Source organism: Callospermophilus lateralis, unplaced genomic scaffold (assembly GCF_048772815.1).
Source record: "Callospermophilus lateralis isolate mCalLat2 unplaced genomic scaffold, mCalLat2.hap1 Scaffold_210, whole genome shotgun sequence".
Taxonomy (NCBI): domain Eukaryota; kingdom Metazoa; phylum Chordata; class Mammalia; order Rodentia; family Sciuridae; genus Callospermophilus; species Callospermophilus lateralis.
Genome location: NW_027513072.1, coordinates 1,895,654 through 1,908,600, shown reverse-complemented (window position 1 = coordinate 1,908,600; position 12,947 = coordinate 1,895,654). Strand labels below are relative to the sequence as shown.

The window sequence follows — 12,947 nt, the reverse complement described above, 5'->3', positions numbered from 1 at the left end:
AGACATGCTTCTCTTTCTGGGTTTTCAGATAAAGAATCAGCCCTTAACCAAGTGAATGAGAAGTAAAACTCTATTTATACATGTTGTGTCAAAATGCATTCTACTGTCATGTAGAATAGAACAATTAAAAAAAAAAAAAAGAATCAGCCCTTAATTCCTGGCAATTATTTATCTCTTTTTCTATAAGAATCTCTTTTCTAGCCAGTCGCAGTGGTGCACAGCCAGTAATCCCATTGGCTCGGGAGTCTGAGACAGGAGGATCGTGAGTTCAAAGCCAGCCTCAGCAATGGCGAGGTGCTAAGCAACTCGTGAGACCCTGTGTCTAAAGAAAATACAAAAAAGGGCTGGGAATGTGACTCTGCGGTCAAGTGCCCTGAGTTCAATCCACAGACCCCCTCAAAAAAAGAATCTTCTCTGCTGCACGCTGCCCAGTCATCTGGCCCAGCTGACGGTGACCTGTGGACTCTCTGACAGAAGAGTCACCTGGCCCTCGAATGCACCATGTCTTGTTCCTCCAGCGTTGACACTATGAAGAAGGTGGTTCAGCAGCTCTGGCTGGAGGCCGGACTCAACCACATGAAGGTTTCCCAGGCAGTTGCTGACTTGAAAAAATTTTGTCTGCAGAATGCTCACCATGATCCCCTACTGACTGGAGTATCTTCATGTACAAGTTCCTTCAGACCCCAGAAAGTCTATTCCTTTTTGTAGTCATCTTTCTGAGGTTTCCCAAACCCACTGCTCAAGAACCAGTGAATATTCAAGAGAGCTTAATTTGAAGCCTGTACAAAAAATTTCTCTGTAACACATGTACCAAAATACAATGTTCTACTTTTGTCAATCCTTAACATCTACCTCTCTGAATTTTCATGAATTTCTATTTCACAATGGTAATTATTTTATATACACTGGCAGCAACATACAATAAAATATTTATTTATTTTTTAGTACCGGGGATTGAACCCAAGGGCATTCAACCACTGAGCCACATCCCCAGCCCTATTTTGTGTTTTTATTTAGAGACAGGATCTCACTGAGTTGTTTAGTGCCTTGCTTTTGCTGAGGCTGGCTTTGAACTCTCGTTCTCCTGTCTCAGTCTCCCAGCTGCTAGGATTACAGGCACGTGCCACTACACCTGGCTCAAAATACTTGGTATTAAAAAGAAAAAAAAAAAAACAAAAAAAACTTTCTTCTTCCTCTTGCAGAGAAGCCACATAACCCAGATATTGAATCCTGGTGTACTATAAATCTGAATTTCAATCTTAGGTCTTTCCCATATTTGCTGGTTGTCTCATCTTGTTGAATATGACCAGAGCCAGTTCATTACTCTGCGAAACTCCTGTCCTACAGGAATTTTGAGTGAAAATATACTTAAAGTTCCAGACACATAAAATACTGGATTTCTCATGATACCCAGCCATTAGGTCGTGTCCAAAAGATAGACCTATTAAAAATAATGCTCAAGGGCTGGGGATGTACCTCAGTGATAAATTGGTTGCTTGCATGAGGCCCTGGGTTCAATTCCCAGCATTTAAAACAAAAGAAAAGTTCAAGATACCACCTCCCCTCACTCCAAAAGAATATGTTAGACAGGTGTGGTGCCACCTGCGATCCCAGTGGCTTTGGAGGATGAGGCAGGAGAACTGTGGGTTGAAAGCCAGCCTTAGCAACTTAGTGAGGCCTTAAGAAACTCAGTGAGACTCTATCTCTAAATAAAATACAAAAACATGCTGGGGATGTTGCTCAGTGGCTAAGCACCCCTGGGTTCAATTCCCAGTACCAAAAAAAAAGAAGAATATGTTAGCTGGAACATGAGACTGATCAAATTATGTGCATGCAAGGATATGGTATAATGAATCCCAGTTTTATGTAAAATTTTACTAATAAAAATAAATAAATAGATTGCAATTTTTTACTTGGGGGAAAAAAAGCAATGTATTTTCTTATCAACAACCCCAGAGTAAATCTGTAAATCAGATGGCTGGCATCATAAGTGTATCTGGTGGGTACAAATAATCATTTTCTAGAAACCCATTATTTTGTCAAAAAGCAACATTTCATTAGGTACTCTCAGAGCTTGAATAAAATTTCCCAGTAAAATCTCTCCATTCTGGTCCAACGGTGTCATTCAGTGATGGAGCAATTGCCTAGCTCATGTGAGGCTCTGGGTTTGATCCACAGCACAGGGATCTCCCAAATCCTTTAAAGAAACAAGTGGTTCGGTACACAAAGATGTTTGTTAGATAGAAGGAAGGTCACCACAGTGTAAAGGTAACGTGTAAAGCTTGAAATTACTACAGAGAATTAAATAAATTATAATATAAATTATAATAATTTGTTATAGATTTTTATGTAGCCGTCGTTAAGAGATTCTGCAGAAATATATTTACTCACAAGTGGCTTTCTGAGGTAGTAGCATGCAGTGAGAGTGGTCTGTCAGAGATTCCACCACGGGTATGGTCGGGCCAAAAGCACAGAAGGCAATGGTGCAGCCCATCACCCTCTTCTTCAGATGCTTGCAAAATAGGTGCCAATTTCAGGGGTGGTTCTATGAGCAAATGAATATAATGATAAGAGCTGTATCATTGGTTTTGATGAGTACATGAGCATTGTATCAGATGATGAGAACAGATTTATTTTAAAACAGTCAAGAAAACAACTGGGTTGGATCATACTAAAAGAAGATAATATTGGGCTGGGTACAGTGGTGCCTGCCTGTAATCCCTGCAGCTTGGGAGGCTAAGACAGGAGGATCTCAGATTCAAAGCCAGCCTCAGTAAAATCAAGGTTCTAAGCAACTCAGTGAGACCCTGTCTCTAAAATAAAATACCAAATAGGTCTGGGGATATGGGCTCAGTGGTCAAGTGTCATGAGTTCAATCCCCAGTACCCCCCCACCCAGAAAAAGTGATAATATTATTCTGTCACAAAGTGCCTCCAACTAGAAATGATAACTGAAAGGCTGGGACTGTAGCTCAGTGGTAGAGCACCCGAATCACACATGTGAGGCACTGGGTTTGATCCTCAGTACCACATAAAAATAAATAAAGACATTGGGTCCAACTACAACTAAATATATATATATATATATATATATATATATATATATATATATATATATATATATATATACACATATATTTGGGGGAAACATTTTTTTCATATAGTTTTTGTTACCTTTTTGATATTATCAGATGACAATGCTGTGGGGTTGATTTTATTTTAAAAAGTTCTGGGCCAGGACAGTGGCACATGCCTAATTCAGGAGGCTGAGACAAGACTATCACAAGTTGAAGGCTAGCCTTAGCAACTTAATAAAAAGTAAAAAGAAATGATCATTGCATCCTTTTTGCCTTGATATTAGCCTCTTCAAGGACCCCATTTTTTGGTACAGGGGATTGAAATAGGGGCTTTCACATGCTAGGCAAGTGCTCTACTAACGAGCACCATACCCAGCCAATCCCCCTTGATTTTAGACAGGGTCCACCTGAGTTGCCCAAGCTGGCATCAAATTTGCCATCTTCCTGCCTCAGCCTTTTGCGAAGTGGGGATGAGGAGACATGTCCTGCAATGACTGGCTGAGACTAGATTTTTCAAAAAACTTTTTCTCAAGGATATCTCTTAAGAAGATACAGGAACAAAACTGTGTCCAGAAAAACAATTTAAAATGTATATTGAAGGCATGTCTCCCACATGAGCTTTTGGAGGACACACAATATCAAACCATGATACACTGGGTAGAGGATTATAGGCTGGTGGGTTTTCCTTTCAACACTTCAAAATTTCACTGAACTCTCTTTCTCTAGCACATTTTAGGAGAAGTCCACTAAGATTCTTATCTTGGCTCCTGTATGAGTAAGATGATTTCTTTAAATACCATCTCTTTGGCTTTGATTTTCAGCAATTTGAAAGATGGTAGGTGTAGATTTTGGGTATTTGCCTTGTTTGATGTTCTCAGAACTCCCTGTATCTATTACTTCATAAAAGTTTTCTGTCATTATTACTCGAAGTCTTTCCTCAACTCTCTTCTATTTTGCTTCTCCTCCTCCTATTCCAACTCCACGTGTGTTTATCTTTTGCAATTGCCCCGTGGTTCTTAAATTTTCTGTTTCAATTTTTCTTTTCTCTTTGCAATTTTGCCTGAGAAATTTCTTCTGACCTATCTGCAAGTTCACTAATATTCTCCCCAGTCATGTCCAGGGTACTAGTGAGCCCATCAAAGGTGTTAAGCATTCATCTTAGTCATTTTATCTCCAGTCTTTCCTTTTTTCTCTTGTTTACCATTTCCATCATCAGCTTACATTATCTATCTTTTCTTGAATATTCTTGTTCAGCTCTAACCCTCTATAACCCTTAGGATCTCAATCATAGTTATTTCAAATCCCTTTCTGATAATTCCCACAGCCTCATCATTTGAGGGTCTCATTCGAATGCTTGCTTTATGTCCTTTCTTCTTGCTTTTTAGTATGTATACCTTATAATTATTTTTGATTGAAAGCTAGACAGTGTACTGAATAATAGGAACTGAGGTAAATAGGCCATTTATTTGGTGAGATTTTGTGCTCATCTGTCTAGAAGTTCAGTCATGTTTAGTGTTTTCTGTTGCCAAAGAGGCCAGAAACTTTCAGATTCCTATAATGTGCTTATTTTCATTTCTTGCCCAGAAAGAATTTGTGTCTTCAACTCTTTCATCTCTAATTCTCTAAAGTTGTGCGGAGGCTTTTTGGTATAGTGGCACAGTAGAGAGGAAGGAAGGATTCTGTGGTCTATGATTAGATCATGGTGTTGAGTGAGCCTGTATTGCTGGGGTGTGACTTTCACTGGTGTTTCCTACTTTTCCACCACCACTAGCACCTTGCAGGAGATAAGAGCGTGGAGTAGGAGAAACGCCTTCCCCCCTTGAGGGACAAGGCTCTGGTGAAATCCTTGTACTTGGAGAGTAGGTTTCTGTTCTGGAGAATGGTTGCTCTTTTCACAATGCTTACCTCCATGTCCAGGATCACTATTCTCAAGGGACCTAAATGTGGTCTGCCCTCTGGGATTCACCAATCAGGGCTCCTTTCCATTATTGGCAGCACCCATCTCAGGCACTGATCCCATGCTCCAACTTCATTCCCTTTCTACTCAGCCCCCTGACTGCAACTCCTCCTGGAGTCACTTGCTTGGTGGTTGGTGGCAAGGACTCTGGAGCCAGACCTCATAAGTCCAAATCACAGCTCTACAACTGTCCAGCAGGGAGACCTTGGGTAGCACTTAGCACCTGGTCACTCAATTTCCCTATCTGTAAAACAAGGAATTGTGGGTTAATTCATGTAAACCACATAGAACAGTGGTTGTGCCACAAAGTGCCCTGTGTGCTGAAGACAGACCACGATATATGCTGATGTAGAAGGGGAAAAGGTACACTCATACACTGCTGGTGGGACTGCAAATTGGTGCCACCCAATCTGGAAAGCAGTATGGAGATTCCTTAGAAAACTTGGAATAGAACCACGATTTGACCCAGCTATCCCTCTCTTAGGTCTATACCTAAATGACTTAAAATCAGCATATTACAGGGACACAGTCACATCAATGTTTATAGCAGCTCAATTCACAATTGCTAAACTGTGGAAACAGCCTGGATGCCCGTCAATAGATGAATGGATAGAGAAACTGTGGTATATATACCTAATGGAATATTACTCAGCATTAAAAGAGAATAAAATTACGACATGTAATGAATGGAGTTAGAGAATATCATGCTAAATCAAGTAAGCCAATCCCAAAAATCCAAAGGCTGAATGTTCTCTCTGATAAGGAAAAATGGAGGAACTTTGATGGGGCAAAGGGGAGGCAGAGGTGAGGAGGGGGCATGGGGGTAGGAAAGATGGTGGAATGAGAGGGACATCATTACCCTAGGTACATGTATGAATGCATATATGGTGTGAACGCTACATCAGGTACAACCATAGAAATGTAAATTTGTGCTGCAGTTGTGTACAATGAATTAAAATGCATGGTGCTGTCATATATATCTAATGAAAAATACAAAACAAAAAGAGAAACCCTAAGGCTAGCATGGTCTGCTCCAAAGCTCAATAGACCTGGTAGTTATGATTCTAGTACCACTGCTAACCTTTTTCCATGACCCAATGCATGTCATCCCTTCTTCTTGTGCTACAACAGAAATTGACATAAAACTTGGTGGTAGACTGTGACCCAAACATCACTTCATTCTCAGTAGAAACCCAACTGACCAAGAGAAATCTGAAAAAAAATATTCAACATTACTAATCGCTAGAGAAATGCAATAAAATCATAATGGGATACCCTCTCGCACCTATTAGAATGGTTATTATCAAAAAGACAAAAGAACCAGTGGCACATGCCTTAATCTCAGGAACTCAGGAGGCTGAGGCAGGAGGATTATAAATTCAAGGTAAACCGCAGCAACTCAGTGAGACCTGATCTCAAAATAAAAAGTAAAAAGGTCTCCAGATGGCTATCAGGGTTAAAGTCCCCCTGGGTTCAACCCCCATCATAAATAAAAGAAAAAGAAAGACAAAAGACTTTAAGTACTGGTCAGGATGTGGAGAAACTAGAATTCTTGAACTATGTTTGGGGGAATGTAAATTAGTTCAGTCATTATGGAAATTAGTATGGGAAGTTTCTTTAAAACTTAAAAATAGAGCTCAGTTGGGAGAGTGCTTGCCTTGTATGGACACGGCCCTGGGTTCAATCCCCAGCACCAAAAAAAACAAAAACAAAAAACAAAAAACTACCCTATGGTCCAGCCAATCGGTGCATGAATGGATACAGAAAATGTGGTTTAGAAATATAAGGGGATACTCTTTAGTCTTTAAAAAAAATATAAGGAAATTCTGTCATTTATGACAAATGAATGAGGCCAAAGGACGTTTTATTGAGGGAAATAGCCATGCACAGGGCAACAATCACATGATCTCACCTACATGTGGAATCTATAAAAGTTGAACTCATAGAAACAGAGAACAGAATGGTGACTGCCAGGGGCCCAGGAGTGGCTGTTCTGTGGAGGGGGAAGATGCTGGTCCCAGGAGAACAAATTACACTTAGATGAGAGGGATGAGTTTAAGGGATCTATTGTGCAATATAATGACTACAGTTAATAATAACATACAACAGAATGAGTACAGTTGATAATGTTATCTACACTAAAAATGACTCAAAGAGTAGATTTTAAGGGTCCTCACCACAAATAAGAATATGAAGTAATGTATATGTTAAAAAGCTTGACTCAGACGTTCTTCAATGTAACATTTTTCAAATTATGTTATATGCCATAAATATGTACAAATTATTATTAGTATTGTTATTATCATCATCATCAGGGATTGAACCTAGGATTGTTTAACCATTGAGTCACATCCCCAGCTCATTTTATTTTTGAGAGAGAATTACATCATAAATCCCACCATGGAAGTGAGTAAACTGGGAAGATATTTAATTGGTAGATTTCTACCTCCTTCCCCAAACTGGAGCTCTGTTACAACAAAAAGGAAGAAGTGGAGCTAGGATGAGCAATGAGCACTGTTGACTCCAATTAGCACTGGGCCTGAAACGGGGATGACCATCACCAAACTTCTCCCCATGCCATCTTCACATAATTTATGGCCTCTGTATTAGCCTGCTTTCTGTTGCTCTAACAAAATACCCGAGAACAGATAATTTATAAGGAGGTAAGTTTTATTTAACTCAGTATCCAAGATTTGGCAGCTCCTGCAAGTGATCTCTGGTGAGGGTGTTCACCAGATTGTGTGTCAGAAAACAGGGAGGGACCAATCTGGCTCTTTTGATAACAACTCCCTCTTACAGGAGCAAATGGGGGCCCATGAGAAGTCCATTACTCCCTTGAGAGGGCATCTAGCAGAGTGACTGAGTTACCTCCCACTAGGCCCACCTCTTTCAGGTTCTACCACCTCATCACTGAGGACCAACCCTCCAGCCTTTGAACATTTGGGACAAACCACATCATATCATCACAAGCTCCAACAAAGCTACCATCATAAGAGCAGGATGTCCCAGTCTACAACATGTGCGTATGTGGGGGATGGGGAAGGTTGATCTCACAAGTCACTGTAAGCAGCCAGAGCCCCCATTCCAGAACCTCTGTGATGTCACTTCTGTTGTCATGGCAGTCTGGGTGCCAACCCAGAAGAGTTCGTTGGTGGCTTCAGTCTGTGAGACTTGGTGGTCTAGCCATGGCCTCTTCACAGAGTATCACGCCCCCAAATGAACCTCCGATCGAATCCTCATGGCTGAAACCAAGCCTGTTTCCAGCTTTTAATGCAATGCTTCTTATTACAATAAGTGGCATCTTCTTCGCCTTTCCGTGAGTCTCCCATGGAAGGTGTCAGTGTCTTAGACACAGAAGAGAAAATAGACAAGGACAGTACAGAGGCAGGGAGGGAAGTGGAGAGAGAGGGTCAGCAGGGGAAAGAGGATATAGAGTTAGAGGGAAACCAATGTGAAAGCACAGAGGTCTGGAGTGCCTGACGCATTTAGGGAACTATGAGAGACTGCTAATGCTGGTGACATTTTGTGGAGTCTCCATGGTCTGTCTCTAACCTGGATATTTAGATCAGTCCTTAAGGCGAGTGAGTCCTACCTCAGGTGAACTAGGCCTTGTGGGGAGCTCTGGGTTTCCCCAGACTAGGACTGAGTCTGGCTCTGGTTTCAGGTGCCGGTGGTTGGCTCAGAATGGGCAGTGGGAATTTGCCGTGGTTTCGGGCCTATTCTTTATACTGTCCTTCTGCAGCCTCATTTTCCTCAACGGGTCAGACCCAGGCATTTTGCACAAAGGTAAGGCCTCAGACCCCTGGAGAAGGAGGTGGTATCCCAAGGGCTGATGCCTATAGGGGTGATTTCAAACATGCTAACCCCCCTCAACCCCACCCCCCGCCCCCGTGGCCTCAGGAGCCCTTCCCTCCATGTCATCATTACTTGGGCCCTGGCACTTCATTTCCCAAGCCACTGAAGTGCGAAAAAACAGAATCCTGGAGGTGTTCCAGCTGCTTTCGAAGTAAGGACTGGGCAGGCTGGCAAGAGAGGCCAGCAGGCCCTTCCAAACCACGCAGTTCACTCCTCCTCCTTCCCATTTTACACACGACTTCAAGCACTGATCACTATTCCAAAAGGGGAGAGCTCTGTATAGAGCTCCTGTGGCTGGACAGCCCTTTCTCTCTGACTGCCGCCCATCTGAGTGGTCAGCTTGCTCAACAGGGACCGGGATTCCCCTGCCCTCCTCCTCCCCACCCTTCTTGTTGCCCAATGATGCCATGGGGCGGCCCCAAGCAGTAGAGTGGTGGAAGGGCATCCTGCCACTGCCCAAATCTCTTCCCCTGCCAGGCTCCTTAGAAGAGGACCCCAACATTCAATACATAGCACGAGTGAACAACACGGCCTTTCGCCTGCAGTGGTGCTCGAAGTGTTCTTTCCATCGTCCACCCCGGACCCACCACTGTCCCTTCTGTAATATCTGTGTGGAGGTAAGTACTCCTCCTTCATGTCCACTCACCAACCCATCCCAGGGCACCTGGCCAGGACCAGGAACCTCACATCATATGTGGTCCAGGGGTGGGTATGAGATCATCTTCCCACACTGCTACAAGTGGCTCTCAGCCACTCTTGGTCACTTATATATGTTATTGCCCCCAGTTCTGCACTTGTCCTGAGACGCTGGCCTTGCTTGCACAGGTGCTGACATGCAAAGGGCACCATCTGTGCTCAGCCTGGTGGAGTCAAGGGGAGGAAAGGCAGTGACTGTCCCACTAGCTTGCTGATACTAGATACCCATAACTTTAGGCCGGCTGCTGCCCTGTTCTGGGTATTGTTGCCTGTCCACCTCTGGGTGTCCAATTGAGGGTTTCCTGGGTTCCGAGTGCTCTTCTCTCATGTGCACACCTTGCACGGGTTTCCAAGTACAGAAGGCTGGCTGGGCTAGAAATTCTTCTCATCCTTACCCAGTATCTGAAAAAATACAGCTTCACAGCTTTTCTGTATCCTGCTCAAAGTGACACCAGGCAGGTCTTGTCTCTAGAGACCTCACTCATGACAAATGACCTGATGAGCCATGGCGTTCTAACTGTGCTCTATCCATGGACGTGCTGGTTTCACCCTGGAGATGGGAGCTCACGTGCAGGGCCAAGAGCAGGAGGTCTAGGGGCTGGGTTGAGGGGGGGCCTCAAGATTTGGGGGCATTGGGCTAAACCAAATAGACCCTCATGGTCTGCCTTCTCTCCCCTAGGACTTTGACCACCACTGCCTGTGGGTAAACAATTGTGTAGGTCAAAGAAATTTCCACGTATTCGTGCTGCTGCTGGTGTCCCTGTGCCTTTATCTGGTTGTTCTTCTGGCTACCAGTGTGCTTTTTCTCATTCGTACAAGACACATGCCCTTGTCGCTGGACTCAGCCATGGCGTATCCACCCAGTCCCAAGGGCCCACACTGGGAAGAGAATGGGTTGTGGGGAGGGACGGACAGCCAAGGGGCAGGACAGCCAAGAGGTGGGGTTAACCGAGGGAGGGCTGATGTTGTGGGCAGGGCTAAAGGGAGAAGCTACTTGGGAGGACCTATGAAGGACAGATTGAAGGCGAGTGGGGTCAGGGAGATGGGCGTGGTAGGATGGACTATGGAGTTAAGAATCTAGGGAGGCCAAGAAGTGGGGTAATGAAGGTTGAAAAGGGTCAAGTGGGAGGCCAGCATGGTGGGGTGAGGTTTCTCTTGGGTGTGCTGGATTAATTGTCCAGTCCAGGGAGGCAAAAGTGGGTGGGCGGGGCCAGCCAGGGCGGGGCTAATGAGGGCTGTCGGTCGTTGGGCGGGGCCAGGAGAGAACAGTTTGTCTGTTCTTCTTAGCTTGTGTATGCACAGCATCGCAGTAGCTGTACCCGTCTTGGTACTCCTGCTGCCTGTCATTCTGCTCCTGATGATACAGGCTGTGTCGGTGAGCAAGGTAAGCGAGTACTGCAATACCAGACGGTGCGGAGGCATCTTGCATCTTTGGGAATCCGGCACTTTCGGCTGATCTTCACTGCCCTTGGTCCTGATGGTGCCTCATGAGTCCTTCCAGACCCACCCCTTAAGATGCAGCTCAGATCTTTCCTCCCCCTGGAGCTCAGTGGTCATTCTTCCTCGTGGGTGCATTGCATGGAGAGCCTGTTATTTGAGGGATGGGTGCATCCTGCGCTTGTGTTGATAAGAACCCTGCGATCAGAATAACACCAGCAGACACCTAGGGAAACGCTTGAGACGGGGGTCGGTCCTGAGTGGTGTAGCAGCCTGCAAGAAACTGAGTTTGGCGAGGCCAGCATTGTAGAGGAGGACGTGCCACTCTTCCTGTCCTAGGTGTGATTTTGCAAAGGTGGAAGACAGGAGGGTGTTGTCTGTGAGAGGCACACCTTTGCAAAAAGGCAGAGAAACCCGAATGTAGGATGTTAAGGAAATGAGGAAGGAACGATTCTAAATCAAACCCAAGGTGCCAGATAATTTATAAGGAGGAGTCAAGATTAAAAAGCCCCTAAAAGTTGAGCGTGAAATTTAGTTTTGATGAAGTGGAAACCTGGGAGCCATGGTGGGATTTAAAAAAAAAAAACAACAAAAACTCATTTATTGAGGAATAAATTAAAACTGCAAAATTCACCCTTTTAGTCTAGGATACGGGATTTTGACAACTGGATACTGTCCTGCATTCTCCAGCATGATCAAGTTTAGGCAGTTTCTTTACTCCAGAATATCCTTTCATTCACCTGTTGTTGTCAGTCTCTCTCCCTATGTCCTTCTGGTTTTTCTTTTTTTCCAGGATCACATGTAAATGGAGTCATTGCCTTCTTTTCTCTGGCTTTATTTATTTAGGACAATGTATTTGAGATTCATCCATGTTGTCGCTCATATCAGTATTTTATTTCTTTTATTGCTGTGTAGAAGCGTATGGATGCCCTATAGATTGTTTATACATTCATCAAACCAAGGATTTTTTACATTATGTCTAGTTTTTGCCAGTATTTTTGTTTGTTTTATTTTGTTTGTTTCATACTAGAAATTGAACCGGGGGGTGTTTAATCACTGAGGCACATTCCTAGCACCCCTCAAATTATGTATAATTTTTTTTTTTTAATTTTGAGACAGGGTCTCACTAAGTTGCCTAGCGCATCACTAAGTTGCTGAGGCTGACTTTGAACTTGCCATCCTCTTGCTTCAGGCTCCCAAGCCTCTGGGATTATAGGTGTGGTCCACTATGCCTAGCTAGTTTGGGGTAGTTATAAATAAAGCTGCCCCAAACATTGATGCACAGGCATGTGAACATAAGTTTTCATTTTTGTTGAATAAATTCTTAAGGGTGGCATTGCTGAGTCATAAGGTAAACACGTGTGGAACTTTGTAGGAAATTGCCAAATTTGTCTTCCAAAACAACTGTAAGGTTTCTAAATTCTACCAGCAATGTTGGGAACTCCAGTTGCTTCACATCCTCACCAACATTTCACACTTTTTTTTTTCAAATATATTTTAGGTATCAGTTGACCTTTTATTTATTTATATGCAGTGCTAAGAATCGAATTCAGTGCCTCACAGAAACAAGGCAAGCATTGTACCACTGAGCCACAACCCCAGCCCCTCACACTGTCCTTTGTTATTTTGTTTTGTCTTTTAATCAAACCTGTCTTATTAAATGAGTCGTAGTATTTCATTAAGGTTCCAGGTTGTGTTTTCCTAATGAGTAATGATGTTGAGCCTATTTTCATGTCTGTTTGGCCTTCATTAGGTCTTTGGTAAAATGTTTACTCCTGGCAGAGCACAGTGGCACACACCTGTAATCCCAGCAGCTTGGGAGGCTGAGACAGGTGGATTCCGAGTTCAAAGCCAGCCTCAGCAAAGCGAGGCACTAAGCAACTCTGTGAGAACCTGTCTCTAATAAAATACGAAAAAAAATGGACT

General features: G+C 43.5%; 1 protein-coding gene and 1 pseudogene across 1 annotated transcript; both read left to right on the top strand.

Moving 5' to 3' along the window:
* Positions 1–501: 501 nt before the first annotated feature.
* On the top strand, positions 502–708 carry LOC143388030 (guanine nucleotide-binding protein G(I)/G(S)/G(O) subunit gamma-5 pseudogene; annotated as a pseudogene).
* Positions 709–8,218: 7,510 nt separating this feature from the next.
* LOC143388038 (palmitoyltransferase ZDHHC19-like) lies at positions 8,219–11,040 on the top strand. Its single transcript, XM_077108219.1, has 5 exons — positions 8,219–8,349; positions 8,698–8,819; positions 9,366–9,505; positions 10,264–10,436; positions 10,887–11,040. The coding sequence occupies exons 1-5, from the start codon at positions 8,219–8,221 to the stop codon at positions 11,038–11,040; spliced, it is 720 nt and encodes a 239-aa protein (XP_076964334.1).
* The last annotated feature ends 1,907 nt before the right edge of the window (positions 11,041–12,947 follow it).

Excerpts from the sequence above, each read along its gene's own strand:
- LOC143388038 (XM_077108219.1), top strand. The coding sequence starts at position 8,219 with ATGGCCTCTTCACAGAGTATCACGCCCCCAAATGAACCTCCGATCGAA. Across the intron at positions 8,820-9,365 it reads CCCAGGCATTTTGCACAAAG|GCTCCTTAGAAGAGGACCCC; the intron begins GTAAGGCCTCAG and ends TTCCCCTGCCAG. Across the intron at positions 9,506-10,263 it reads TCTGTAATATCTGTGTGGAG|GACTTTGACCACCACTGCCT; the intron begins GTAAGTACTCCT and ends TCTCTCCCCTAG.